The sequence below is a fragment of the Pezoporus wallicus genome, unplaced genomic scaffold (genome assembly GCF_028554395.1).
Source record: "Pezoporus wallicus isolate ANWC-B61680 ecotype Strahan unplaced genomic scaffold, APGP_CSIRO_Pwel_v1 contig_360, whole genome shotgun sequence".
NCBI classification, from domain to species: domain Eukaryota; kingdom Metazoa; phylum Chordata; class Aves; order Psittaciformes; family Psittacidae; genus Pezoporus; species Pezoporus wallicus.
Genome location: NW_026640059.1, coordinates 3,007,318 through 3,035,222, shown reverse-complemented (window position 1 = coordinate 3,035,222; position 27,905 = coordinate 3,007,318). Strand labels below are relative to the sequence as shown.

At 42.1% G+C, this 27,905-nt stretch overlaps 1 protein-coding gene and 1 long non-coding RNA gene across 4 annotated transcripts in view; one reads left to right on the top strand and one right to left on the bottom strand.

Moving 5' to 3' along the window:
- The window catches only part of LOC130603415 (guanylate cyclase soluble subunit beta-2-like), a 17,233-nt gene extending 9,677 nt beyond the window's left edge, over positions 1–7,556 (bottom strand). Inside the window, exons 1-8 of one of the 2 annotated variants that reach the window (XM_057417163.1) lie at positions 7,191–7,556; positions 6,430–6,503; positions 5,496–5,590; positions 5,139–5,299; positions 4,625–4,724; positions 3,256–3,476; positions 3,063–3,168; positions 1,310–1,413 (exon numbers count right to left, since the gene is read on the bottom strand). In XM_057417163.1, the coding sequence (XP_057273146.1) occupies positions 1,310–1,413; positions 3,063–3,168; positions 3,256–3,476; positions 4,625–4,724; positions 5,139–5,299; positions 5,496–5,590; positions 6,430–6,503; positions 7,191–7,193 (864 nt within the window). In that variant the 5' untranslated portion in view covers positions 7,194–7,556. Of the gene's footprint in view, positions 1–1,309; positions 1,414–3,062; positions 3,169–3,255; positions 3,477–4,624; positions 4,725–5,138; positions 5,300–5,495; positions 5,591–6,429; positions 6,614–7,190 lie in introns of those variants that run through there. The other variant, XM_057417162.1, reaches the window with a different exon arrangement.
- Positions 6,822–27,905, top strand: LOC130603419 (uncharacterized). Of its 2 annotated transcripts, none has more exons than XR_008973162.1 (3): positions 6,822–7,008; positions 9,560–9,716; positions 27,338–27,905. It is a non-coding gene; the product is annotated as an uncharacterized LOC130603419 (long non-coding RNA). The 2 variants fall into 2 exon arrangements; XR_008973163.1 differs by lacking the exon at positions 6,822–7,008 and adding an exon at positions 8,889–9,065.

Sequence of the window (27,905 nt, the reverse complement as noted above, 5' to 3'; positions counted from 1 at the left end):
TCTTCCCTTTCGATAGTTAAAAAAAAAGAAGTTATCTATTTACATTTGTGCAGGCCTAACAAATAGCTTTACAGATAGCTGCAAGTGAAAATTAGCAATATCACAGTGTCCCTTGTGTTCCAGAAAGAAAATAACTGTGGCATAAAATGTTTTGGCAAATATTAATTTTCTAATGGATGCCATGGGTTGCCTTCTCTTAACTATTGCTGTGTAGAGGTTTAGTTATTCTCTTTTAGCCTGCTGACCATACATCAGTGTTTAACTCTTGCAGAAATATCCACACTGCCTTCACTGCTTGTCATCAGAGTTACTGAAGCTCTGACGTAGCTACCAGTATGCAGGACTTGCCCTCTCTCCACACTAGTAATTTTATCAAATTATGCAGACTGGGTGTATTGAAAGGTTTAAAACTCTGGCTAATGTGGACAGTGGCAAAAAGCGGACTATGCATTCTGGACTATGTGTTCTGGAATCTCTATTGGTATGATGCCAAAACATGTGCCCTGAGTGCCTGTATTCAGCCTTTTTTTTCTGCTGTCCTATTTTCCTATTCTCAGCTTCTCCTTTCTTTGCTCCCTTTATCTTAAGATAAAATTCTATGTACAGAATTGTGAGCAAGAGGAACTGTAGCTTGGTGGGAACTCGGGCTGGCTAGAAACCAGACTCAGGGCAGTCCCTGCCAAGACAAGGGCAATCCCATTGCTGTATAGTATGTGTGCACAGAAGAGGACACTCAATCCTTCCCTGGAAGATACAGAGATTTTTGGGTCTAGTTCCTACTAGATGAGGTTGCATGCTGCCAGATTTAGTAGATAGCTGGCTTTTTGCAGCAGGAACATGTAGAGCCTCAGCTGACGGCAAAGCCTTACAAAAGCCTTTGGATAGATTAATAACTGGGAAGAGAGGGTGACTAGCTACAAGTACAAAAGTACAAAGCCAGTTTAAAGGATGGGTCATGTCTCTGGCACATCCAAGTACAGGAAGGTGGCCAGGAACCTCAGAAAATTCTGTTCAGTGTTTGGTAACGAATAGGCTGCTGCAATAAACCTTGTTGGCATATTTGCAGCTCTTTCAGATGTGGTAATCTCAATAAATTCAAAGGAGATCCCTCTCTGAAATGATCCAGATCCAATTGTTATGAGTGACTTCCTATTACTTGTCACTGTATGGAGCACTTCTGCAAATCCTGCAAATGAGTGTGCGCTGTATACAGAGCACACACAGCAGTGAACCGTAGGACAGTCAAAACAGGAAAAAGTTACTATATGTTTTATGCAAACTAAAGGCCCTTACCACATGCTTGTCCTACCTGTTTGTCAAAAACCATATGAAAAGGAAGTCCATTGCAAAATGTTTTTGTGTCAATCCAAAGACTCTTAGGATAAACAGGATCAAATCCTCTCAGGAGCTTACCTGTGGCAAGATAAATGTGTAGCTTTTAATTGGGTCGCACCTCATGAAACCAGTCAGCATTACCTTTTAGCACTGAGACTGGACCCTATATCATAATGAGCAAAGACAAAGTAAACTGTGTGTGGGTCCACAAAAGTGCATACATCTGTGCTAAATGCTCTGCAGTTTAATCCACAGCTGATTAGGAACCGACCTGAGTAGGCTGAGAGGTCAAAATCTAACCACACAAAAAGCACAGAGCATTAGGTACATGAAGTTACGTGGAAACAAACAGTAAGACTAGACGAACAACTGTAGACATTACTGCTCTATGAATTTGCAGATATCATAGCAATATAATACAGCTGTATCACACAAATAATGTACACAGAAGTACATTTAATATATTTTGCTGGCTACTAAGGACCACTTACGGATAAAAAATCCAGCATGGTCTGGGTTTCAGTCTCCTATAATAAGAACTGTAATTCATAGCACAAAGATCAAATCACTGTTTGGTTTCTATTTTATTTACCTGGAGGTTTTTTACAAAATGGTCACAGATCTACAGAGGAGCTATCTACAGATCTAGCAAACAGATATTTCTCTAAAATGAATGAGTAAAACGAAAGGACTTATCTAACTGAAGCGCCTAAAGCCTTTGATCTTTGCAGTATAAACTGGATTATCCAGTAACCCACAATGATCAAAAGGATGATTAGTTCAAGTGATCTCTGTCCCCCAGAAGGTGGCTACAACAGTTACTACAGTAAATTCTTTGATAACAAATGTTCAAGTCATTTAGGAGACTAGTGAAGAAGATTACAAATACAGGCCCCAAGTTTATACCTTTTACTGCTTCAGGGTAAGTCAGCATGGGTTTTTCATTTTTCAAAGTCTGGATCTTGATAACCCTTGCACTTATTGTTAAAGGATTTTATTCTGTTTTTAAGTAATAATGCTACTCTAAAGTTTTATTTTGAGTATATGTTAATTCATTACTCAATATATCTTCCCTTGTAATGCATGTGACATTGCACCAGATGGTAGCAGGTTCAGTTTTTCACTCCACACAGAATCCAGATATTTTGGCAATACTGAGCTAGATCCTCATTCCTCTTGGGGAGTTAAAAGATCCTAACAGAAAAAAATCCTTCTGTTTTGCAAAGATATATAAACATATCATATATGAAGGTATAAACAGAGATTACTAGATTGGCAGTAGATTTTTGGTAGCAGTAGGTGTAATTTGGCTTTCAGAATTAACTACAATTGGTAACTTTGGAAAGGATAGCAGCTACTAAGTTAAACACTCTTAAATTCATCATCAGGCTAGATGATGTCTGGTGACATGAGAAGAAAATATCAAAAGTACCACACAATGTCATTTTATAGAAGAATACATTTCAGATGAAAATCCTGTTTAAGAGACAGAAGTGACAGGTCATATTCCATGTAAGTGTCTGTCATTACTAAGCATGCTTATTATCTGCAATTTTCCTTTGATAACCAGTGTCTAACCAAAAGAAACATAACCAGAAACATTTTGAAAAGAGGCAGAGGAAATATGAATGGTAACTTTAAAATGGTTCGTGGAGAGGGGGAGGCTTACTGACTGTCTTACTGAAGACTCAGAAATGGTGACAAGATCCCTTTGAATGATCTCTCACCTCTTCCTACTGTAATTATTCCTCTTATTGTTTTCCAGTGACTTTTCTTGACAGGACAAACAGAGCTTCCTCTGTCTCTAACTGCATTCTTGCCTTTTTCAAGGTCCTGTTGAAATAAATCCAGAGGGAAATTCAAGGGTGTTTTTATTTTAATCATATCTTAATAATACAATGATAATGACTATTACAATACCTCTTTATTCTGTTGGTTCTCAATTTGTTTTGCAGAGTCAGGAACATGTTGATGTGAGGAAGAAAATTCACTTCTTTCCTTGTATGAAAATACAGGGGTTTGAGTAACAAGAAAAACAATATGTTCTTTTTTCCCAGTTCTTTCTTCTTCTTCTGTTTGATTGACTATTTCCATTGAAAGCTCAATATTAAAAAAATCCAGGGCTGCTGCACCAATAATTCCTGAAGGAGAAACAAAAGACAAAGTATTGCCAAGAACAAACCCTTTCCATTTCCCCTTTTAAGAGGGCCCACAGTGGAATTTCACTGTTCCTAAAATCATTTTTCCAAAAGACGCTGGAAGTAGAAAGCAACCTATGTCATTCCTACTATTATTGTTGTGATAAGAATATGTGCATAAGAGATAAGTTTTAAAGTTACTGTTTCTTTTTCCTTGTCTGATGCCAAATACTTATTTTCACTAGAAGCAGCTCAGCAGGATATTAGAAGAATGTGTCCAAGCAGTCATACATACCAACAATATTAATTCCTATTAACTCAAAAAGTGCAGGGATTCTAAAGAGCTTAACAATCCATTGCTGTTGTTGCAGACCATTTTCTTTTGAAAGGAAGGAATTATCTTTCATGAAGATGTAACATCAGTCCTCTCATTTCTGCTTAGCTATTAGGTGAAATATTGGACAATTACATGAAAAGCTCTGTCTGATATTCCAAATAGTTCTGTGCTTCAATAGGAATATGAAATGAGTTTTGACAAAGAGGTAAGTTTTGGTAAGCTTCTAAATTCAGCGGTATCTATGAAAGAAATGAATATGATCATCTCTAACAGACTTACAGTTATTTAGCCCTTGCAGAAGTACAACTGTGGAGATTCCTAAAAATGCTGGTAAAGGATTCAGTTTTGAGCAGGGGTCAATACTAGTTTTACAGACTGCATATACTGGAGGACTATTTGTTACCGGATGAATGGGTGGATGTCTTCAACTATCATTTCTATTTCACTGTAATTTAAGGAGCAGGAGTCTCTGAGAAAGGATCAACAGTTGGACAAAATACACACCATGCACTTTATTTTTTCTTCCAGGAAGGCAATTCTATAGGCGTTCTATAGCAGGAATGGACCCTTATGGCCTGCATTTTTGTATCATAAGTCTTGATAGAAGCTACTGGGAGCTAGGAGTGATCAGGCAGTAGGAAAATAGCAAGGGCAGGTATCTGGTGACTAAATTCTATCAGGCTCCAATTCTGTGGCCAGTCCTTAGCTGAAAAATGATTCTGAAATCTGATCAAAGTGTGACTGCAACTATATGATTATGCAGCATATATAATGCATTACCAGCTGATCTGCACTCTGCATTCTATCTGATTACCTGGCACAATATGGCACAGACCTCTTCTGTCTGAATAGTAATGTAAATGCATTGACCCATCTTCATTCTTTTCTACCCTAAAAGATGGTGCATTCATCTCCTGAGGAAAAACAAACAAAAAACTCTTCAGTATCTTTTTTTGAGGAAGAAAACTGGTGAATTCCACTTGTACAAAAGCATCCCATGTCTTAGTAAAATAAGCAGTCATGTGAATAAGCTGAATACCAGAAAATTAACTATGCTTACCTGTGAAGGAAAATCTACCGTGCATTAGAGCCAATGGTCTAAATAATATCTAATGCTGAGGACTACTCAGAAAAAAAAAAAATATTAAAACAGCCCTAACACTTTGGAGTTATTCATTTCAGAACGTAGGAGAGCCTGTTATAGCCTTTTTTCTATTATTTATGTATATATATTTTTATATATTCACACCTATGAGATGCTGTTCCTCGGGCTGCAACCTCTGGCAGAGTCTACCCATACCTGCTCAGTAATTACTAGTTGAACTTGCCTGGTAAGAAAGGGACAGGTAGCTGTGCAATGCATCCAGGTTCTCTATGAACTCATAGAGATTTCCACCCAGTGTCCTCAGCATGTGGTCATAGCCTGAGCGTTTACAGAATTCAAAGAAATACTCTCCAAACTCTCTCAGAACCATGTCAGCAGGAACACCTGGCAAAATAAAGGTACCTTGAAGAATAAGAAAGGAATGGAAGCTCTTGAAATGTTGTCAGGTGGATTAAGAGTGAATGCAGAAAAGCTGCCACATAGGGAAAGTATTCCAAAGAGCACAGGAGACTAAAAACTAGGCTGCAGTCTCAGGCTTAACCCAGGATGGTTCATTTTTTTGAGGCACAGTGACACTTACCTAATATTTTGCAGGCTTTGTCAACGAGCTGCATTGTGATCTCATCTTTGTAAACCTCAAAAGTCAAGAAAGAATCTTGGACTCCAGCCTGCAGTCTGCAACAGAGAAGACAATATTCTGGTCCTAGCTGTGCTGTAAATATAACATGCTTGGGTGACTCAACTGGCACTCATTTAAGCACTGTTTGCTGTTAAACCACTTCTCAACCTCCTCCTTCAAGCATTATATTGGAACACACTACTTCCCCTAATGGTTTAAAGGTGTTGCTGTAGCATGGCTGAATGGTGGCATCTACCTCTCCATTTCTGCTGTTTCATGTTGTGATATTATGGTAAACTGTCTCTAGCATCATACTGTGGGGTGCTCAAGCAAGAGGAGTCTTAGTTTGTCTTCTGCTCTACTGGGTCATTGTTCCATATGCCAAAAATATCAAGCCCTTGGGTCTCCACAGGCTTGACAAAAAACTTATTTTTTTTATATTGGCTTCAATGGCTATTGTGTGTTTGTATATAAGTATCATTTATATATCTTTATATCTTAGAAAATACCACAGAGCTCATAAAGTAAGGGCAAAACCAGAGATGATACATTCAGTTGCTTTTCTGAAAGTGCTGGAATTAAACTGACTTCCTATCAAGGATGACATCTTTTCAGTGTAATTACTTCTCGATATTGTCCCAGTAAGCCAGTAAATCTGTTTCACAACTGTCTGCAAGACTAAATGTCATCCTTAGTTATCTGATATGACAAATTAATTGGGACAAATCAGTAGAGTGTGAAGGTAAGAAACTCTTCCTTTTGCTCTGCTAGTTACTTCTTATAATTACTTGAGGTACACATCAGCTGCTGTTTATCAGTGAGAAATCATAATCCTCTGCTCCTAAATTCCTCAGCATTTTCTTTCAATGCACTACATTTATTGGGAACACATTACCTTAGTTTTTCCCATGTTTCTTCACCATACTTTTCAATCACCAAAGACTTCAGGCATGTATTTATAAATCCATACTGTAAAAGCAAACACATGAACATGGAAAAGCCATACTTATTTTCAAAATACAGCCCAAACATGCCATCTTTTTACATTTAAGATTTTATGTGGCAAAAGAGGAAGCAATAACATTTGACAGCAGTTATGCCTTCCAGTGAACATCACAGCCTTTACCTCAGCATTTCACAAGCATTCAGAAAAACAGCGCCAACGCACTCAATTTTGCTGTGCAGAGAAGGGCCCAGAGGCACCAGGTCCGGGATCACCCAGCCTGGAGCACGCTCCCGGCGGTGGCTGAACCGCAGACACGCACCGCTGCCGCAGCGCAGGTAAGTTTGGCTTTGCCGTGACTGTTATTTTTCGCGTTAGTACTGACAAACGGCACGCTCGAGATGGGGGTGGGGGGACGTAGGGAGAATAACCCTAAGTAGCACTTTCACAGCAGCAACAGCCTAAGGATGGTGTGGTTCACATCCCCCAAAGCAACGCGGGTTAGCCTCCTGCCCCCCGCTGGTCCCTCAGGTAGGAGCTGTCTGCCCCCAAGAGCCGTCTGTCCCGATTCCTCCCGCCCATCTCCTCCCGCTGCCCTCCCCCGAGGCAGCCCGGCATGGCCCGGGGCTGGCGGCGGGGCCGAGCTGCCCGCCCCCTCCAGCGGGTCTCCGCAGCCCGGCCCGCGGAGTCCCTGCAGCCCGCCCGCCGCTCACCATCCTGCCGCCGCCGCCGCCCACGGGCTCCGGCCGCCTCCCCAAGCGCCGCCGGTGGCGTCCGCCCAGCTGCTCGCCCGGGGGGCGGCCGCACGGCCAGGCCCGGCCCCGCCGCTCTCGCCCGCGGTGGCAGCCGGTGGCCGCAGGCAGGGACGCTCTGCCGAGGCTCCCTCCGCCTGCCCGCCTGTCTCTCAGCAGAAAACGTGGGTTTCCCGTAGTTGCCGGTGTTGCAGGAATTCCGGGGGATGCCGAAGAGCATCTCGGTGAAATGGCATCACTGTCACGACCGCAGTTTCCCGATCCCGCTGGTTCCCCGTTGCTGGAGCCTTTGGCACAGCCAGGCGGGACATGGTGCGGGTAGACCCGACGGGGGGCTGCCCAGCGCAGAGGTACACCGGGCCCCACCTCTTGAAGCCCCGGCTGGGCCAGCAGCTGAGAGGGTGACCAGAGGAGGTGACTCTTGACAAGGCTTTCTTAAAACCAGTCGTAGCAGAGCAGGAGCAGCAGTGGTGGAGTCAACAGCCACACATGCCCCAGGATAGGTTTGTAGGGAGAATCAGTGTCTTCCAGTTGGCTGGTGGGTGATGCTGAGACATGTATTGCAGCCGCAGGCCTGACAAGAAGCAGGAGATGAAGCCACTTGCCTATAGCTCACATCATCTAGGCTGTGTTTGCAGCCACTCAACCCATCTGAGAGGGAAGGACAGCAGCAGGGACATTAACAGGAATACAATGATTGGTTTTAGGTGCAATGAGTCAATGGAGTTTAGTGCCTGGCTCTTATCCCTAGTTATCTCATCTCTAGGTTGGGAGGGCTTTTTTGGGGAAAAATTATTCATAGGTCACTTCGGAAAATGAATCCTGAGAGGAAATAATGGAGAATTGTCTGGGGGAAAACACTCTCCCCTGATAAAGATGAGTTCCTGTCCCCTGTCAGCCAAATTCGTACAGGCACCCCTGTGGGTGATGAAAGCCCTGTTTTACCCACCTTGTTGCTGCTGTTTGATGCTGGGTTGTGGGACCATGTACTGAGCCAGTGTGACAGTCTGGCAGGGAGGGTTTTGCTCATGCTCTGGTGATTCTGAGATGTACTTGTCGTTCTGTCTCCAGTCGCTCAGCCCTCTTTACAGGTGCTGTACGTGTTCAGCATGCACATCGAAATCCGTGTGGCAGCCCCCAGTGGGCATGGGCGCTGCTTTCTTAATGATCAGAGCACTCCCACTAGCCCTGCTGTCCCTGTCCTCCCGCAGCCTCCTCTCTGCTCCCCTCAGCCCTTCTATCCTGCAAACACTGGTGACTCTACCACAGCCTGAGTTTCTTAAGAGCTGTGAGGTCGGATCCAGGCTCAGGAAAAGAGAGCTAACGGAATTCCATGTCCCTGCTGTATTCCCACAGCTGGGTTTAGAGGGCTTGCTAAGCATAGAAACGTAACTGTAAACCCCGCTGTATTTCCTGGACAACACCAAGTATGTGTGGAAGCACAGGCCTGAGAGGCCAGCGCGGCAGCAGGTGACTTCTCTCTTGGTTTGCTGTCTGTGCTGCACCCGTGTAAGGAGCACCCTTGCCCGCTGCCAGGCAAGAGGCAGTTCCGGTCCCCCAGACCCCAGACCCCATCCCCACTGCATCCCGGCCGGTGACCCCTAGGGGGTGCTTCTCTCCGCCGGAGCCGGCGCCCCGCTCCCCACCCGCTGTTAGCGGCGGAACTGCGTTCGGTACGGCTCACCCCGCAGGAAGGATGAAGACACCCTCATTTCTGTCACCTTAAACACAGTGCGTCGACGGCGCAGCCGGGCCGGCTGCTCCATGGCAGCCTGCAAAGTAACTGAAACCAAACCTGGTTAGGAGCTCACGGCTGTCAGCGCTATCGATACTAATGTAAGTCACTACGAGGTTACTGATTTTTTTGTGTGCAAATTTTACCCACATGAATCTGTTGCTGCTATGAGTGCAAATAATTTGAGACTAGAAATGACAAATCAGAATGATAACTCTGAAGGAAATGAAAAATTTATAAATTAATTTCTATTATACATAAATAAAACTAATTTTCAGGTTTATAAAACTTGAATGATTGGATAGATTTTCAAGTAAAGTAATTATTTTTGCTTATTCTCTTCTAGTACTTTACTATCTTTACTTTTTCTTATCGTACGCATGACACCTAAATATGCAATCCAATGATTTTTATCAATAAAGATTAGCTACTACCTAAAAGGTTTGGGGACGCAATTCGGATAAGCTATCCAAAATTCACATTAATACCTGTATGCTAAATCTGTATTGCACAAAGTAGTTCATACTGGAATGAAATTTATCATTATTGCTTTAGACCTTCTTTGGTTAGAGAATTAATCCTACTATTTTTTCAGATCTGTTTGTTGTTATGAGAGAAAATTGGATGAAGACTCTGCAAGTCAGGATTGTTTGTGTGCAAGTCACTGGGCTGCTCGCCCTTTGCAGTTCATGGCCCATGATGTGCCCTCAGCCACCTCTGTCATCTCCAGCTGAATAACAGAAGCCTTCCAAGTAAGATAACAGAAAATGAGAGAAAAATTAACACTACTTGTGGCATGACTTTGTAAAAATTTTCTTTATTCCTTTGGCAAAATGTAATTGGTACTTCCTAGAATTTTGAGACCAGCAGTTGTTTATGTGTATAATCACCAGTCTTTAATCAAAGACAAAACACCCTACTTGTTTCTGTATCTCTGCCCACTCTGTATGAAATGAAGACAACAATACTCCCCTTTTCAGTCTGTTACTGTGCTCCAGTGACAGTGATGATGGTCTCTCTTGGTGCAGTCTATTCAGGTCTCCCAGTCTTTACTGGGCCCCGCCACAGTGGCCTGACATTGACACAAACTACCACCTGCAGCAGAGCAGTTGTATTTGGGGGAGTAAAGGAGAGGCTGGAGCAGGATGTCTTTAGTTTCAGAGGGCTTCTTGCTTTCCAGAACACATAGGGTGGGTGGGGATAAGCTCAGACAGAAATGCACACTGGTATTCTGGTCTCTATTCTGTGAGGCTGAGCCTTGTTGCTTAATGGCACAGGATACCTTCAGCTGAAGTATGTCTGAAAAGTTGCGGGCTTCATGTGTGCACAGCCTATCCTCCCATAGCCAGCTCAGTGTTTAGTGCTGAGGATGGGGTCAGCTACTCAGCAAGTGTATCAGTCCCTTATAGATTGCTAAAAGTGACGTGTCTAGGAGGCAAACGGCAGCCTAGAGCACTGTACTGCTAACCCCATAAAGTCCTGCAACCCTTCCCAGCAGTATGTGAGAAAACTTGTCTTATATTTCTTTTGCCTTTGTGGCAGAAGATCCATTAATTTGGAAAGGGGGTGCTGTGGCCTTGCAAAAAAGATACTCACCCATACCTGAAAAAAATAACTATACTGGAAGTCAATTTCCCTTGGCCTTTTGTTGTGCTTGTACCCAGCTTGTACTAAACAGCATCCTTGAGCTCTAAGTAGTTCAGCAAAATAAATGGGCTAGATGCAAAATATATGCTGTTTTTTCAATAAGATGAGAAGCAAAAATATGCAATATAGCAATTTATAACTTCTGGTTACAGCCTTGGAAAATGCAGCCATAGACTTTCATCGTCTGCGTATGCAAGGATGTCCTACTTTTTACTTCTTTTTCTTTCTGTTGTGTGATTATTAGCAACAGTGCAAAGCCATATGTTAGTCGCCATGGTGGAGGGGCTGCTCCCACAACCGTCTGAGCAGAGCACATTCTAAACATTGCCGTCTGGAGCCCCAAATACCACAGCAGTAACAGAATCCTTTCTCCAAGTGGTTGCCAGCACTCTCTCCTACTGAAGACCCCTAGGACACAATCCTTTTCTGCATACTTCCTTCAAATGCAGCCTCACATCAGTTGTTCAGATATCATGCGTTCACATTTGTCTTGAATTAGCCTGAACAGTGACTTTGTAGTGACTCAAAGAGAAAAAGAATCTGTCCTTCTACCAACAGGAACCAAAAAGGAAGTTTTATATATGTATGTATTGGTAGGCTTCCAGTACTTCACACTATCAAACCACAAGGACAGCTGATGTAAAGTCTAGATTAGGAATAAAAATAAACACTGAAGATGTGCTGCCCTGCATAGTTCAGATGGCTCCAATTTTTGAACTAGATATATAAAAACCCCAACAGTTATATTTGAATTCCTATTAAAGACCCTGAGCAAAATTTAAATGTCATTAATGTAGATGAACTCAACAGCAGTGAAATTGTACTAGTGCAGGTTTTATCCTCAAGAAAGCTTTCAGAACCCCAATTCTTCTGGTTAACTGTTAAGATGAGCTGGTGATGGGAGGCTGGGTCAATAGTATTTAAATTGGCTTTGCAAAACTGTTGGGAAAAGTTACCGGCTCAGGTCCAAAATCTATTCACATGTGCCCTTTACACACTGATGGGAGGGAATTGAAGAAAAGAATGATTTGCTCTAAGAGCTGGTTCGCCTTTGGCATCGTTCCTTCTCCCCTGGCTTTCCACGTGTGCTGCCATGGAATTTCTTTCTCCCTGTGCATGACCTGTCCTGGCACTCATCTTCTCTGAGCTGGGGAAGTCACGGCTGCTTCCGTGAATGTATGTGTCATGAAGAAGGCGAAACAGGCCCTGTGGGTATGTTTGCTGTGTGAAACTTTCTGGTTAAGTCTTTGTGCATGTTGCTCTGGGTATTTTCTTTAGCTTGCCTCTTGTATCACTGCTTACGTTCAAAAGCTATCATCTAATATCTTTGTTTGCTACACAGAAAATAGCTCATTACTTGTATTTTTGACTCTGATTGCTATTTAATGAAATTTGTTCCAGCTTTAACATCACTGCAACAAGCCACAAAGAATCATTTGTCTCAACTGCCTGAGTCAGGCTTGCTCCTGCTGCAGCTCCCAGACGGCACAGTTATCCAGGAGACAGGAAGAATGAAGTCAAGAATGATGCAAAAATGGGTAAAAGCCAAGTCTCATCAATCTTTGGTGCATGCTATTACCTCTGCATTGTTCTCTGAGCCATATAGCTCAAACGTATTAGCATACAGACCGTGAAAGTGGGGCCTCACGATCCTTCTGGCTTTTTGGGTTTTAAGCAGGAGGTGTCAGAAAAGTTACCACAAGGATAACTGGCTTGTGGTGGCCAAGCATTCATAGCAACATCGCTTTTTGATCTTTCGGTGTTGAGTCTTCCTATCATTGTGAAGCAGAATTCACCAAGTGTTGGATTGTTCACCAACTAATAGGGAACGTGAGCTGGGATTAGACCGTCGTGAGACAGGTTAGTTTTACCCTAATGATGATGTGTTGTTGCAATAGTAATCCTGCTCAGTACGAGAGGAGCCGCAGATTCAGACCCCTGGTGCGTGTGCTTGGCTGAGGAGACACTGGCGCGAGGCTACCAGCTGCGGGCTTATGACTGAACGCATCCAAGAACCCTCCTAGGCACTTGTTGTGCTATTGCGTCATTGGTCACTTGTGATTGACCCAGGAGATGACAGTCTTGTTCAGAATGCATGGGTAAAGGTCTTCCCGAATCTTCATTAGTGAAGATTTCCATCCTCATAGGAGAAGGAAAACTCCTTTCTTCAGACCCGGGCTGATGGAGCTCATCTAGCCTTGTATGGTCTTCCATCGAAGAGAAGGACACTCTTACAAAACCTACAACCTGTGGACTTTGCTGTCACCGTCCTAGCTCGCTAGGCCGTGGCAGTTAAACCTGAGGTGTAAAGGGTGGGGCCAGGTCTGCGCAAGCTGTGCTTCACCTAAAAAATCCACTGCGCAGGCTGGAAGGGCTCACTCTCACTTGTCTGTATGGACGGGTGAGGGTCTAAACAGTAGGTGACAAGGTGCATGGGAAGCTGCAGATCCAACGCTGCATGTGGGTGGACCAGCGCATGGGTAGCTCGAGTTAGCTTAGGAGTTGACAGTCCTGGTCAGACACTTCCTGATTGCCTAAGCACCCTTTTTGCCAACCAGATTTGGATATCCCACTTGCCCTTGGTCATCGTGCTTGTAGTAAGCGCGGTTAAAGCCCTTCCCAAATCTTTGCTCATGAAGCCAAGCCATCAATCAATCACTCAATCAATTAGCATATAGAGCTGTTTGGTCACTTTCTGGTGTCTTGTTCCTTTGGAAAAGTAACTACAGACCTCAAGGTGCTTATAATAGTGCAATACCAGACCGTGCAGGCTGTGCTGTTAAACAAGGTTGTACCTGAGGAGTCTGTGGTATATTTCTCTTCCATCCCATCAGTGTCCCTTCCCTGTGCTTTGAAAAGGGGGCTTTTCAGGTACTATTTGTGTCACCTATCATCTAATAGGTGAAATCAAAAAGTTCAGCTCAAGAGCCTAGAGCAATTTAGCAGCACATCCCTAATAATGTCAAACCAGTAACAGGCAAATGCTGGCAGTAGCTTTATTTGGCTTTAACATTGTGAGAAATTGCTGCATTACTTTTGGAAATGATAATCCAGCTATCCTCCGTTGTGGCATAGTAGATATCTGGGGTTTTGTTCTTAAGAGGTAGCCTCAGGTTTTCTGTAACTGTTAAATTGCATATCTTATTGAATATGCTGATGCCTTTACTTTCCTCTTGGCTGAATTCTGTCCCACCCTCCATTGCATCCATCTCTTTCTTTTAGTAAGCTTTCACCTTGGCTACCTTTTCCCACCAAACCACTTACCATGGATGCTCTCTTGGCACTTTAAATGTAACATTCCTCTTCCTTGCTGCTTTTACTCCTCTGAGCAACATTTTGCGAAAGTATTAATTATACAGTGTGCTTAGATACATCATAGCATTATTAACAAATACATGTTTACTCTAGCTTTCCTCGTTTGAAAGCTCCTATCTGTGAGCTATATCCCATGTGTTATCTTTGACTGAAAAATACCTGGATACATTCTGTGCAAAAGCAAAGTGTAACATCCTTTTTGTCAATGGGGGCAAACTGTTCTACAGCTTAAGGAGGGGAAAAAGTCCAGCACGGTCTCAGTTTTCAAAGGACTGCAGTTCCCATGATCCCCACAAAGAATTGGACGTGAGCTTTCACAGTGATGCACATTGAGAAAATAAGGAGGCATAAAACAAATTTCCCTTGCTTAAGCAACAGAATTTTGTACGTAATTAGGGAGTCTTAAATAGGGAGTAGTAAACTCTGCTGGAAAATCCAGGTGGAAATCTGTGTGATGGTAAACTGCGAGAGGTCCAACTGAGAGAGCCTGAGAGAGATGGCTAAGGAGCTCTAAGGAAACTCTGTAGATTTCAAGTAGAAGGGCTATTAACCAGGAGTGTTTAAATGTCCAAGTAAGGATGACTAACAAGTTACAGGAATGTAAGTTTTAAGTAAAAAAGCTTAGATCCTAGTGAAGTGGAAGGGAAAGGAAGACTGAAAGAATGAAGTGCTTGCCTCCATGCTCCATGTGGGCCCACGGGTCTTTAAAGGCACAGTGGGATGAAGGCTCCTATTTTTCCTGCACCAGGACAAATGCTGTGATCAGGAGTGAGGAGTTGATAGATGCTGGTTGGTTGTTAGAGCAGCTTTAGTTTTTGTAATGGGCTTTACAAGGGGCAAGAGCTTAAGGGGCGAATTAAAAGTGACCTCCCTGTCTGTGATAGGGTAAATTGGTGGGATAAGAAACTTGGATACAGACTTGCTGGTAGCAAGTGGTAAGAGAGACAGTTGAAGGTAGCCTTGTGTTTTCTGCATCTCCACCTACAACTGCAATCTCCATTTTGATCTCTCCTTTCGAAACTGCAGGTGTTGGTGATGATCTAACCAGCACCTGACTCGCCACCCATTTGTCCTTGCAGTGCTGGGTAGGCATGAGGGCAGCTGTATGGTGTGATGGGAGTGGCTGTCACCCTGGCAAATCCCTTTGAAGGATTACCCCAAAATCTCCATAATTTTCCTTTTGACCTTAAACCACCTCCAATTCATGATGAACAAACTTGAAAGGCACAGGTGTGCAGAGCAGAGAACATCTAAGCTCCACACTACCAAAAAACCACAAGGAATGATTCCTCTGATACACTTTCTGATGTTTATTGTGTACTCTGTCCTCCCTGTGTATCTCTATACAACGAATTTACTGTAATGAAGGAAGGTCAGCACAGGCTGGATGTGGCTTGAGCAACCTGATCTAGTGGAATGTGTCCCTGCCCATGGCAGGGGGGCTGGAACTTGGCGGTCTTGAAGGTCCCTTCCAACCCAAACCATTCTGGAGTGTTCTATAATGTCCTTCCCCCACAGATCAGAACAATATAGCTAAACCAGCTAGCATTAGATGTTGGAAAAGATTCCACCCCCAAATTAAATTGCTGGCCTGACTCCTGCTGTGGTTGATCACACTAATCCTTAGGAACAGAAAGTACCTTCCTGTAAACTAGCAGTAGTAAAAAGAAAAATCTTACTAGCCCAGGCTAGCTACTGAAAATGCACTGCATCTTTTTGGTCTGTTTATAATGTACTGTGGTTACCCAACAGATCACATGGGTTAATTCAGGTACAACAGCAGTCTTTCTTTTGATTTGGGATTTGTGCTTGGTTGTGTACTGATAGGAATACAAGATACAATACAATTGACTTATTAAGGTTTTAATATTAAACATGGACCTACATATATTTGCGATCTCCAGCAATTCCCCTTGTGATTGATTTTTTCCTCTGATAATTGGTCTTGCCAAACCCAGTGTTTTCCACTCTTGACTTGGATCATCTTGGTTTCATCAAAACTGGTTCTATATAGAGTGTATTTGAGTGAGGATAGGGAGTAAATCTCTCTCTTATTTTAAGATTAATTATTTTGTTGAAAGGCTATTTCGTTTAGAATAAGAATGTGTATCTGTGCACCTCTTGTTTGCTTCTAGTAGTTCTGCCCCAGCTGGATGAAGTACTTCAGTTGTAGCTACAAACTTTACAAAGACAAAGACTGTAAAGGCTGTCCAAGAAGCAGGATAAATAGCTTGAGCTCAACTCTGGGCTGCTAGTAGGATCAGAATTGGCCAGTTACAGTATGTGTCCCATGTTCCAGTATAGACTTGTCATATATTTAGAAAATGGCATTGTCCTCATGATGGAAGTAGCAGAAAGCTGCCCAGATTCGGACATGTCATCAGCTTTTTAAAACATTTTTTGTAACTGCGGCTAACTCCTTACTGCTGTGTGTGTGTGTTCCAGCTTTGCTCCTTTTTCTCCTGACTAGGACTGCTGCATTCACTGCTGAAAGCAAGGGAAATCTATGTCCTGGTCTTTCATGGAGGGCAGGGTGGGGCAAGAGCTAGGATGGGACATGCTGTGGAATTAGTGAAGTGGGATGGTGTGCATATGCACATGTAAAACAGGAGCTCTACTGCAATGCAAATTACAGCTCAGAGGTGTAATACTAACTTCGGTTGCATGAGATAATACGGAGACAGCAAACACACTGTATTTTGTTTGTGTGGTCAGCAAGCACGCTGCGATTTATTTGTGTGCATTAACTATTTCAAAGTGTGCAGAACCACACTGCTGTTGGAGTAATTTGTCCTCTCTGTTGCATGTACAGTAGTGCCTGCAGCCCCTCAAGAAGCGTGCTGTGGCTTTCTTTGCCTCCTTTGTTGCTGCTTGGCTAGTTTCCCCCTTTTTCTTCTCCCTTCTTTTTCCTACTCTGATGGAATAGCTTTCTGGGAAAGCTGAGTATTTCTGAAGCACTGCAATGCAAGCAAACCAGCTTCAAATTAACCTTGACTGGGAAAATCTGTGGCACACAGCATAGCCATCCCAGGGTGCAGTATGTGTGAGCAGCTAGAAAAGACTGCCATAATGGTGAGGAGCCCAAAGGACCATGCATCCTCACAGTCCTTTGCCAACAAGAAATAGGTTTAAACTAATTAGTGAATTAGTTTTAAAATGTTAATTTATTCTTATTTGATAGGCCTGTACACTGTATAAAGTAAACATCAGTTACCAGAGTATGCTATACCACCTCTTCAAACCCTCGTACAAGTGGTATTTGTAATGCAGGTGAATGGTGATGTACACATTATCCCAAGGGGAAACAGAAAAGCTGTGCAACATGCAGTGGGGTACAGGGGAGATGATTCAGTATATAACTCTAGAGCTTCTGGCCAACAGATTTGTACTCTGGACCTTCTTTTGTTAGCTGAAGTAAACCAGTACAAACATAAAACGGGAGAGATGTGAGTTTCTAATTGAGAAGCAGAACCACCAAGCAGCTAACTAGGAGGAGGCTAGTTCCAACTTGTCCAGCTGTTCTGTCCCAACAGCTCACCTGATGATGTAATATATTAAAAACATCAGTAATCCTCCTGTCCAGTAACGTGTGTAGGCTAGTTACTACAGCTAAAAGCAGAGATGTAGGAAAGAATATCACAGGTAAAGCCAACCCAAACCTATGGCAACAAGTCTTTCAAAGGATTGGCCATTGAGATGACAGACTCTTAAGTTACACTGTCTTCCACTGCTTACCAGACTGCTGCTTGCTGCCCCTAAGCCCTCAGCTTCATTCCTCATTTTGCCCTGTGGCAACATCCAGCTACCAAAAATTGTAATGCAGTTTTATGCGTGGAACTTGCTGGGGCTTCTAGGGCAACATGTCTTCCCTTGCTGCACATGTAGGTATGGGCATTAAAGAGAAGACATCATTGCCTGCTTCCACACCTAAAGCGAGAGAATTGTTAATTGAGTAGGAAATATTAGGCTACCTTTTGAAGCTGTTTTTCTAATTTAGACTGACACCCTTAGCTGTATGCCTTGGTTCCCATGCTTTGGGGAAAAGAGGTAGAAACAGCAATGGAATATTCTGATGACAAAGCCGCACCTGGTCCTGAGCAGCAGGGTTGCTGATGTCATGCAGGCTACCAGGGCACTGGGCTTGTCTGATGAGTACTGCTTATGGCATAACTGTCTGAAAATCTGTCCCATATTCAGGATTGTTCCTATGACCCTTGCATCTTCTTGTGCATTGCAAATATTTCCTTGCACAATGCTTAAGCAAAGGGAAAATGAGCCAGAGCTGTTTGAACATCAAGCCATCCAGCAACAGAGCACTTAGTGCTTAAAGTAATCATGAAGAATCTTTCACATGCCACCAGAATATAATTAAGATGCAGGATTACCCAACAGACTTCTTGATTCATAGGACTAGGACTTACAAGCATGAGAAAAGTAATAGATTTTATTGGGTAATCTGTGTGTTTGGACGCACAATCCTTCAAGCTAAGTCATTCTTGTAGGCCTGGGAAATCCTTGAATGACGATTTCTGCCATTGCCACAAGTCTTTATTAAAACACAGAGCAAAATCCTCTGCATTCCACTTATCACGCAATACCAAGGAGAAAACACTGTCAGTAAAAAATCTTCTCTAATGGTTAAACTCCTGCCAACCTAAGTAGATATCTTTTTTTCTTATGGCTGCAGAAATGAGTCCTTGGATGAAGCTCCTGTCAGCAATAAGTGATTAAGCACTGTGTGCATCTGACTGCCAGCTTGAACACCGCCTCCCCAGATGTAGCAGCTGGGCTCCAATGGATTTCATGTGCAAGTAGTCCTGAAAGGCACAATAATTTTTAAATAAGTGTTTAAGTTTCAAGTTTTGAAGGGCTCCTTAAGATACCTGTCAGTAATAGGTAGGTCTTAAGCTATGTATTGCTGGTAAGCAAACTAAAACTCTCTACTGAGAATAAAAGTACATCTATATACATGTGTATATATGTGTGTGTACATATATGTGTATTTTTGAAGAAAGACATCTGGCAGAAGCAACGTCTTGCAGCAATGAGAGCCTCCTGCCTTGCTCTGGTTGGTGTGGCAGTTTCAGAGACCCTGATGGCTGAGGCAGCTGTGCACAGGAGGAGTAAGCCACAGATGTTGGTACAAAGATCAGAAGGGAAAATCCTAACAATAATGTCACAAGCTAATGCTGACACACATGGAAAGAGCTTGGCAGAGTTATGTGAAGGATTGTTTGGTATTGTGTAGATTTCTATGCAGGGAAGGCTGGTTGGATGTTTTCTGTTTTTTGGTGGCAAATATCTAGGAAAGAGAGAAGTGGAAAGGGACATGAAGAGACAGAGACAGAGAGTGTTAATGGTTTGGGTTCTGGAGAGCTATGACTAGAAAACTATTTTTTCCCTATGGAAAGAATTGCATCTATTTTTTTTCAGCTATTCAGCCCTCTTCAGACCATACTGGCTTTTTAGGAGTTTGGCAGAAGGTATGCAGAGCCAGACTTCGATCTTCCTCTCTTCTTTCTGCATGCATACTAAAAAGCAACTCTGGAATGTCCTAACATTTCTTCACATAGGTATCTTTTGGTTTTCTTGTTAGTAAGAACCATATGTCACTATTTCAACAGCCCAGTACTGTATTTACTGGAACCCGAGTGTATGCAGTAACACCACAGCTCCTGTATATGATGTACCAGCTATACATTACACCAAACTTCAATAAAGAAGTCACTTTTAATCATTTCTCCCATCTCAGAAATGCATTTATATATGTGTTCTCTTACCCACGGTGAAGCAGTGTTTGGAACGTGCTATTAAGGGTAACAGATGTATTTGAATAATGGGGTTATTTTGATGCCTTATCGATGATTGGGATAATTCCTTGAAGTCAGGGCAGTTCTGAAACATGAAAGCAGCATTAAATAAGAAATTTAAAAAACAACAACAAACCCATGACACTCTCCCTGAGTGAAAACCTACAATGAAATTAATCACTCTTTTAACCAACTGAAAAATTCTTTAGATGTGTTTCTGCTATGGCAACCGGGCCAGCATTAGGCTGGCTGATGGGGTTTGTGAAATCATCTTTAGAACCTTCCACTCTGATCAAAAATCTGTCCAACTCCTAATAGTCCAGCTGGCCCAGTCTCTTTCAGCAACGCAAGTATATATAAGTCCTTGGCTCTTTTCCAGCCACTCACATAAATAAGACCATGTATTGAGTGCTAGGTGTGAAAGAAATATACATGTCTTTAAAAGTTAACAAGAAAAGGATTTTTGTTTTTTTAATTTAGAAGCCAGCATTTTCCTTCCTGCTTTTTCTAGTTGCTAATAGCAGGCAACTTCAATCTCTGCCAGGTCCTGAGAACAGCTAGAGGCACTGACTATACAAGAGGACAGGATTTACACCTTTCCATTTGGCTGACTTTGCCTAATTTGGCAGAAGAAAAATCTTTGGCATTCCTGAGAAATCTGCAAACTAAGCGAAGCTTGGTGAACTGTTGTCTGAGGTCTGGGTGTTGCTAAACTGTTACAGCATTTTGGAAATGAATTGGCTAAAATGGCACAAACATTGCTTCTGTTATTCCTAAAACACCCTAGAATTTACCTGCTTTTATTTTCCTTCACAAGCCAGTACTGGGACAAGGTCTGCAGTTAACAGTCATCCCACGTGTATTTCATCAATACACATTTGTTCAGTTCTTGTTCTGCTAAGATGAATACTTGATTGAAAAACTAAAATAAATTTGGAAATCTTTGAGGAGGAGAATTCTTGAAGGTCTTTAGCTAAGGTGAACCCAAGCCCTTTCAAGTTAATTAAGAGCCTTCTTAAAGGCAAGCAGATTGATGGCAAGGTCACAAAAGAACATTGGCCTGTTTGGGGGGGAACTCTTCATGCCTAGATCAAAGATTATTTTCTAGAAAATGAAAGGGAAAGAAAAAAAGAAACCTTGCTCAGTACCTCTGTATACCTGGAAAGCACTCAGTGCCTCGGCCTGGCACTGGACATGCTGAAAAGTGCTCAGGTCTGAGACCTAGCCTGTAGGTCAGCTTAGTCTTGGTTGGACCCTCTAGAGAGCAGAGACAGTGACAGGCAGAGCAAGGCATTGGCATAGCTTGGCCACTTCCCACAAGTGGCTGCTGCTGGTGGGCGCATGGGGCTGTGGGAAGGTGGATGTGGCCTTTCCTTTGCTAACCTGCTACAGAGAGGCCCCTCTGCCCAGGGTTGCCAGCCCCCCTTGCTCCCTACCAGGAGGAGTCCAGAGGAAGAGTGGTATCAGGAGAGGAAGCCCTGATGCCTCCTGGCTAGTCAGTGACCACAGGTGCCACCATCCAGGTATGCCTGACAGCCCTCCCGGGTCGGGACTGGCTCTGCTGCTGCACCTCCTGAACTTGGAGGAAATATTTGCTCAGTGACTCAGGGAACAGGGGCTGGAGCCTCAGCCAGCCATAAACACTGTTTTTTCACAGGCAAATGAATGGGAAGTGTTTCTAATGTATGTATATACATACAGTTACCCTCCACATTGCAGACGTCAGAAATAACCCTTACAATGGCCTTTAAAGTAAAATTGAAGGGAATGTAATATTGGTCAAAAAAATGGAACTGTATCATTTTGAAAATGCCAGCATATTGTGATTGTTTTGTATTTTCACCTCCTTTTGTTTGTTTTTTTTTTATACTATAGTCCTGAAACACATAGAAAGTAATGAAGCATATAACTAAATCTGTATTATTGGTTGAAAAAAGTTTCTGAGGATAGCACATGCCTGTTCCTAGTTGCTATAACTTCTCAACTAGAAGAACCAGGAAAGTAGGCAAGGGAGATAATAGTCAAGCAATTTGCAGGATTTTGTTGTTTTATTTCTCCACTCCCAGGCAGGACTCCATTGAACTAAGAAGACAAAAATTATATTCCAGAAATAATTCTTACTGCCTGTCTTAAATTTACTACTAGTATTCTCTATATATATTGAAAGAAAAGTGTTTTACAGATTGAGATTTTCTTTACAGTGAAATCAAACTTGCTGTTTGCTCAAATTAAGGAATATCATGGATATGTGCACTAAAGAGTGCTGTGCACAGGGTAGCTCATCTGAGGAACATTGCTTGGCTTATGCCATACAGGCGGATTCTGCACACACTCTAACGGCATTTTAAATCAAAATAGTGATTTTAGTAATGACATGAATATAGAATCATAGAATAATTAGGGTTGGAAAGGACCTTAAGATCATCTAGTTCCAACCCCCCTGCCGTGGGCAGGGGCACCTTACGCTAAATCATAACATAACATCCCCTAGCCAGGTAGCTGGAGCCAAATAAGCCTGGTGATATGGCCACAACTGATTTCAAACCCTAGAAAGAATTTGGCTCAGAAAGACACACTAAGAAATGTGATTGCCAACTTGAGTATCACCTGGAAAAGCTGTTACTGTTTATTACAATATCTTTGGGGCTTTTTATCAGCACAGAGTGTTGTATAAAATACATCAGTAACAATGAGCTTTTGTTATCATACGCTGCATTTATACTAGGAAGATTTTGCCACATATCTGATACATCCATCCTGGGAAAATGGTCTTGAATATACATTTTCACTCTAGTGTATGTAGCTTTTCATCCATTATGAACTTCGGTTTTTACTGTACTTTGTCTTGTAATATCTTGAGAAACAATAGCCATTTCATGGGAGTTGTGCTACCAAGTATTAATGTACCAGGGAACTATTTATTTAGGGAGTTCCTGAAGGTGAAACAAAATCTTTTGGCATCAAAAGCTTATCCTTACCTTGCATCTGTCATGACTGCTCAAAAAGCCAGCCTCAGCACACATGGGCCTGATTTACCAAGCCTGCTGTACTCTCTGCACACATAGATGATATATGCACACATAGATGAGCTTGTGCATGTTCACAGTAGGTTCAAGATATCTAGTATGGGATTTTTTGTCTCTCCTTTACTTTAGGCCTTCCTTCAGACTGAAAGTCCAGGAACCATAATCCCATTCCTGAACACACACACACACCTTCCTTCCTGCCACACCTTCCCCATAACCTGCCTTATCTACATCATTTGTGAGCTTTTCTATAGAAGACTGTCTATTTTTTTGTGTTTGTCTAGTGCTGTATAAAGTGCTATAAAAATACTGGGTTTTGGCCCTTCGATAACAGTGTAGTAAAGGTAGCAGCAATAATCTTATGGTTTAAAGAGGCATCTTGCCTGAATTTATTGTCAAGGTATAAAATTTGTTAAAAGGTCATTTTTTTGCATTGAACTCAACCTCGTCAGTTGAGAGCTGTTTAGCAGCTGGACTTCATGTTTTACATGGATTTCACATTTTTTATGCAGAACTAAAGAAGTGAACTTTGCAATGTACTTAACTCTTTGGAGGTTATGCGCCATCACCATTTTGCAAACACCTTTGACTGCTGAAAGTCTTGCTCCAGTTTTGCATTTTCACCATAGCCAGGAGTTACCACTAGCCCAACTCTGTCAAAAAAGTGTATCCAGGTTAACAAATGCACATCACTCTGTTTCAGGCAAGTTCTGCTGGGTTAGTTCAAACAGCTGACAAAGGCAGGCTTGCACTAACGAACGCAGTTTGTCTCAGGCAGATTAGGAAAAGAGCAGCACAATTCCAATTTATGGAGCTGCAGGAAGGGTCCCGCTTTCCGCAAATGTACATTCTAGATGCTTGGCATCTTTAGCCTGCAGAGCCAGGTCTGGAAGAGGATGTTTACCGTCAGCCTCCAAAATAATGACTGCTTTGTGAGGCTACAGTCATGCGGTCATTGTAGAAATGGCTTTGTGGCACTTGAAGACATTCATTCCCACCCATAAACTGGAAATTACTCTCTTCCTGGTACAGCTCAAATGTCAGAATAAATCATCTGGGCATGTGTTTCAGCGCAAAGGCAACAGGTTAGTATTCTGGTAAGAGTGATGCCAGTTCACCTACCTGACTTTCCTCTGGAATTTAAACACTGGTTCTTTTATACAAGTCTTTTACACTAAGCAGCAGGGCTGACTGTACAGCCGCTGCAGAGCGATGACAAACACCTGGATGTCAGTGCCATCTTAAACTGACACCTCTGCTTCCCCATTAAATATCTGACCCAAGGCTGAAGATTAGTCATGCTGCTTCTCAAGGCTTTCTACTGCACTGGAAAGTATCTGGAAAGTATGCAAAGTACAGCTGGCTTAGAGATTTCTCCTGTGCAGAAGCTGCTTTTAAAACAAGTCGTATCTCTCAGAAGGAGGAAATTCCCGTGTGGGAAACCTAGAATTCTTACCTGAATGTGAAAAGGCCACAAATGTACAGGCATTTTAAATATGCCAGGCGACAAATTCTCTGTCACTTAGCAAACAGGAAATGTCAAAATAGCTGAGGTGTGAAAGTCAGTAACAGCCACAAATAAAATAATCTCTGGTGAGTGTAACTGTGAAAACTCTGACATGTGTTTCTCCCTCAACTTTCAAAGCAACTTCCTCCAGTCCCAAAGAAATGGAATTGGTGTTAAGAAAGTAGATCTCATAAGAATAAAATCTGTCAACTGTTGAGGAGCACATATTCTCTACCAGCATCTTGTGTGCCACAGCAACACAGTGGGTGAATGCTACCAAATAGCTATAGTGCTACCAAATAGCTCCAGTACCCACCTGCGTCTGCATATGGTGCCAAGAACTGCTGATGATATTACTGCTGAAGTGAGTGCCTCAGCAATTCCAGAGCTTCTGTTTGGGAAGAAAGTGGCAGTTAGCTAGTCCTGACAAAATCCACCTTGTTGGGACTCTGACTTGGTATTTAGTAGGTTACAGAGCTTCATTTGACAGGTTGAATAGTGAAGGATGTGTCACATCTGTAGGTAAATAGTTTTAGGGAACCTTTGGTGTTGCATCGTTTTTAATCTTGCTTCACTTTCCAACTGTTTTGTTGAGCTGTCTTTTCCTACTTGATTTAAATGGCAGTACTCTCAGAAATCACTTTCCCACATGAGTGCTTTATACACCAAGATCAGGTCCCCCCTAACCTTTTGATAGGTGTTTGTGTAGTATGATGGTGCAGTGCAACCTTTCAGTTTTCACTTGGATTTGTGCACAATATTTTCTGCCATGGTTTTTAACAGAAACTTTTTTATTTTCCTGAAAAGTTGCCTTGAGTGTTTTGCAGCATGGCTCTTTCTGGCCACCTTCTGACACATTATGTACGCGCTTGTTTGCCTCTCAGAGCAGATTGTCGTGGTGCGGTAGGAAAAATTTCTGAACCTGAACCATGTGTCTTGCTGCACCACTGCAGCTTTCACTGTTGGTTGCAACTGCTGCAGCATGAATTTCTTTTGTAATGTGAGTATTGCACAAAAGATTTGCTCTGACCAAAATCTCCTGTCACACTACTAGAAGCCAGTAAAAACTCTCCACTTGACAGTGAGGCAATGGTCTCACAGCTAGAAAATGGGTCTGTTAACATAAGAGTGTCTTTTCTCAATGTGGTAGCATCTCCTGTTCTAGCGGTGGCAATGTAGAGGAGACACAGTCATTTATCCTGTTACATTGTACTGCTGTAGTCCTTGTTTGACAGAGACCAGAGTGTGTGTGAAAGAAGCTGATGGTGCAGTAGTTACAGCTATAAGAGAAGCTGCAGTGCTGGTGAACTACAGGCCATCATTTTGCTGGTGTATTTTGCAGTCCTACTGTGCAAGATGACTGTCAAAGGCATGCATTACAGAATTGAATTTTTACTTGAACTGAGACTTGACTTAATCTGTTAAGCACTTCATTATTATTCCATGTGTTATTCCAACAATCTTGAAGTGGGTCAGGTACTGAAAGGGAAGCCAGTGCTGGTTGGACAGCATTAATTTTGGTTATTATGAGCATTGTCTGGTTAGACCTGTTTTTAAAATGTGCCACTACATGATGGGCTCATTATAGCAACCTCATCATCTCTGCTGCCAGTCCTGTAAACAGTCCACTCCGAGTCTGCTGGCGCTAGGGGCAGGTCTTGTGCAACAAGTGGTGGTGGAGTCCGCTGTTGGGTTGGCTGATGAGATGTAAAGGAATACACAGAGCTCTAAGGAAGAGCATGGCCTAACAGACAAAAACCCTTCTTGGTAGGCACAGCTGAACTCAGGTCAGTAATGAGAAAAGAGGGTTGAGATAGTACCAACATCTCTTTTTCTTCCTGCCTGCAAAAGTATTTGAAAGTACATTAGCCTGTGTTAATTTGGAAACTGTTGAGCTGTTTAGACTGTCATCTTTTAGCATTTACTCTATTTGTGGTGGTATTTAAATGCATCAGAAATTAAATTTAAACACAGCCCAGCCAATGTTCTAAGTAACAAGTTTCCATGAGGGAATAAGCAAATAACTTTATGCTGCCAGTTTTGTTTCTTGCCTCTTCACAGCCTTTCACTGTACCCCCATGCATCTCAGCCAAACCCACTGCCTCCAGCATGTAAAAAAAAAAAACCAACCAAAAAAACCCACAATAAAATCTAACTGTGCTCCTTTTTAAAGAAAATAAAATATTATTTACATTATTTTTGTAGAAGGAAAGAAGCAAAGGGAAAAAATATTACATATTCTCCAATATTACATATCTAGTTTTATTATGTTGAATTATATTTTTCCCTAAAGTCCTTTGAAGCAGTGATGGAGGAAGATAAAAACAAGCTTTTTCTTCATCCAGGATATGCAGAAACGAGGTCTCAAAGTGGATAGAAATGATGTGAAACAGTATACTTTGTAATAATTCTGTTTCTTTGAAGAGAAATGCAATATGCCCTGGTAAATCATGTTTCTGAATATTTACCATCTTTTTACAGGAACCTATTGTCCTGGTACCTGTTGTAATCTATCAACCTTGTACACAGATCAGTCAGTAACTGGTGTGATATGCAGGGGAAGGATTAAGGCACTAAAACCATACATTTATCTGGTTGTAATGAGCTTTGTTGTTCTTTCAGTGATTTGGAATAAGATTTTTTTGGTAGAATCCTCAATGCGATCTATTAAAAAACACCCCGTGGTTCATTCATTGGATGCTTGTTTTGCTGGTGCATACCTCTGTGTTGTTACAAAAATATATACTTTTTTCCCCTGAGTTTATAGAAATCGTAGAAAATTAATTTGTTACTGTATCTCCCAAAATAGTATCATGGGAAAGTGAGAGAACTGTCTTACACATTCATTACTGTGTCATCATTCATGCAAATCTGAACGTGACCATCACATGCAAAGTGATGCAGGCACTTACAGGAAGAAAAAAAAAAAAGGGGGGTGGGGGGTGGAACACGGAAGGATGGGTAGGGGAGAGAGGAGAATAAGCTCCCTTCCTGATTCTGGGCTTTAGAAGGAAAGAAGTCACAGTTTTTCCTACCACAATATACTGTTTCTGTTTTTTTTTCTGCAGTAGGTCCTTAAAGAGAGGTCAACCCTGAAATGCTCACACCTGCGTTTGCAGTCAGGCACCTCAGTGCTCTGCTGATCAGGATGCGGTCATTCTGTTTCCTGCTGCGATAGAAGTGCTTGTGTATTTCAGTGGTCACACACCACTGATGGTTGCAGCAGTGAGGGAGTATGTAAGGAAGACCTGAGAATATGTGTGTATAATTCCATGGAGGTGATGGATACTTTAAAGAAAAAAAAAAAAAAAATCTAAGTTCCTGGCTTTGGTAGAGGATAATTAAGCCTATAAAATATGATTTCTTTATTTCAAATGGTGACTTTTGACATAGTAAAGCTTGATTTTTCTTTTTCCTGTAAGTTAAAGAAGAGCCACGTTCTGCTTTTAAAGGCCTGATTATAAAAATGTAAATTTAGATTGATTCTAATGTAATGTACTCTTCACATTCTTCTAAAATTTCCGTCACCCTTTACATGATTAAGGTAAGTGCTAATTCAGATAATAAAAACAGTGTTTAAATAATTAAAATTTGTTGCTGCTTTCAAGATGCATGTGTCCATGAAAAATGTCAGTC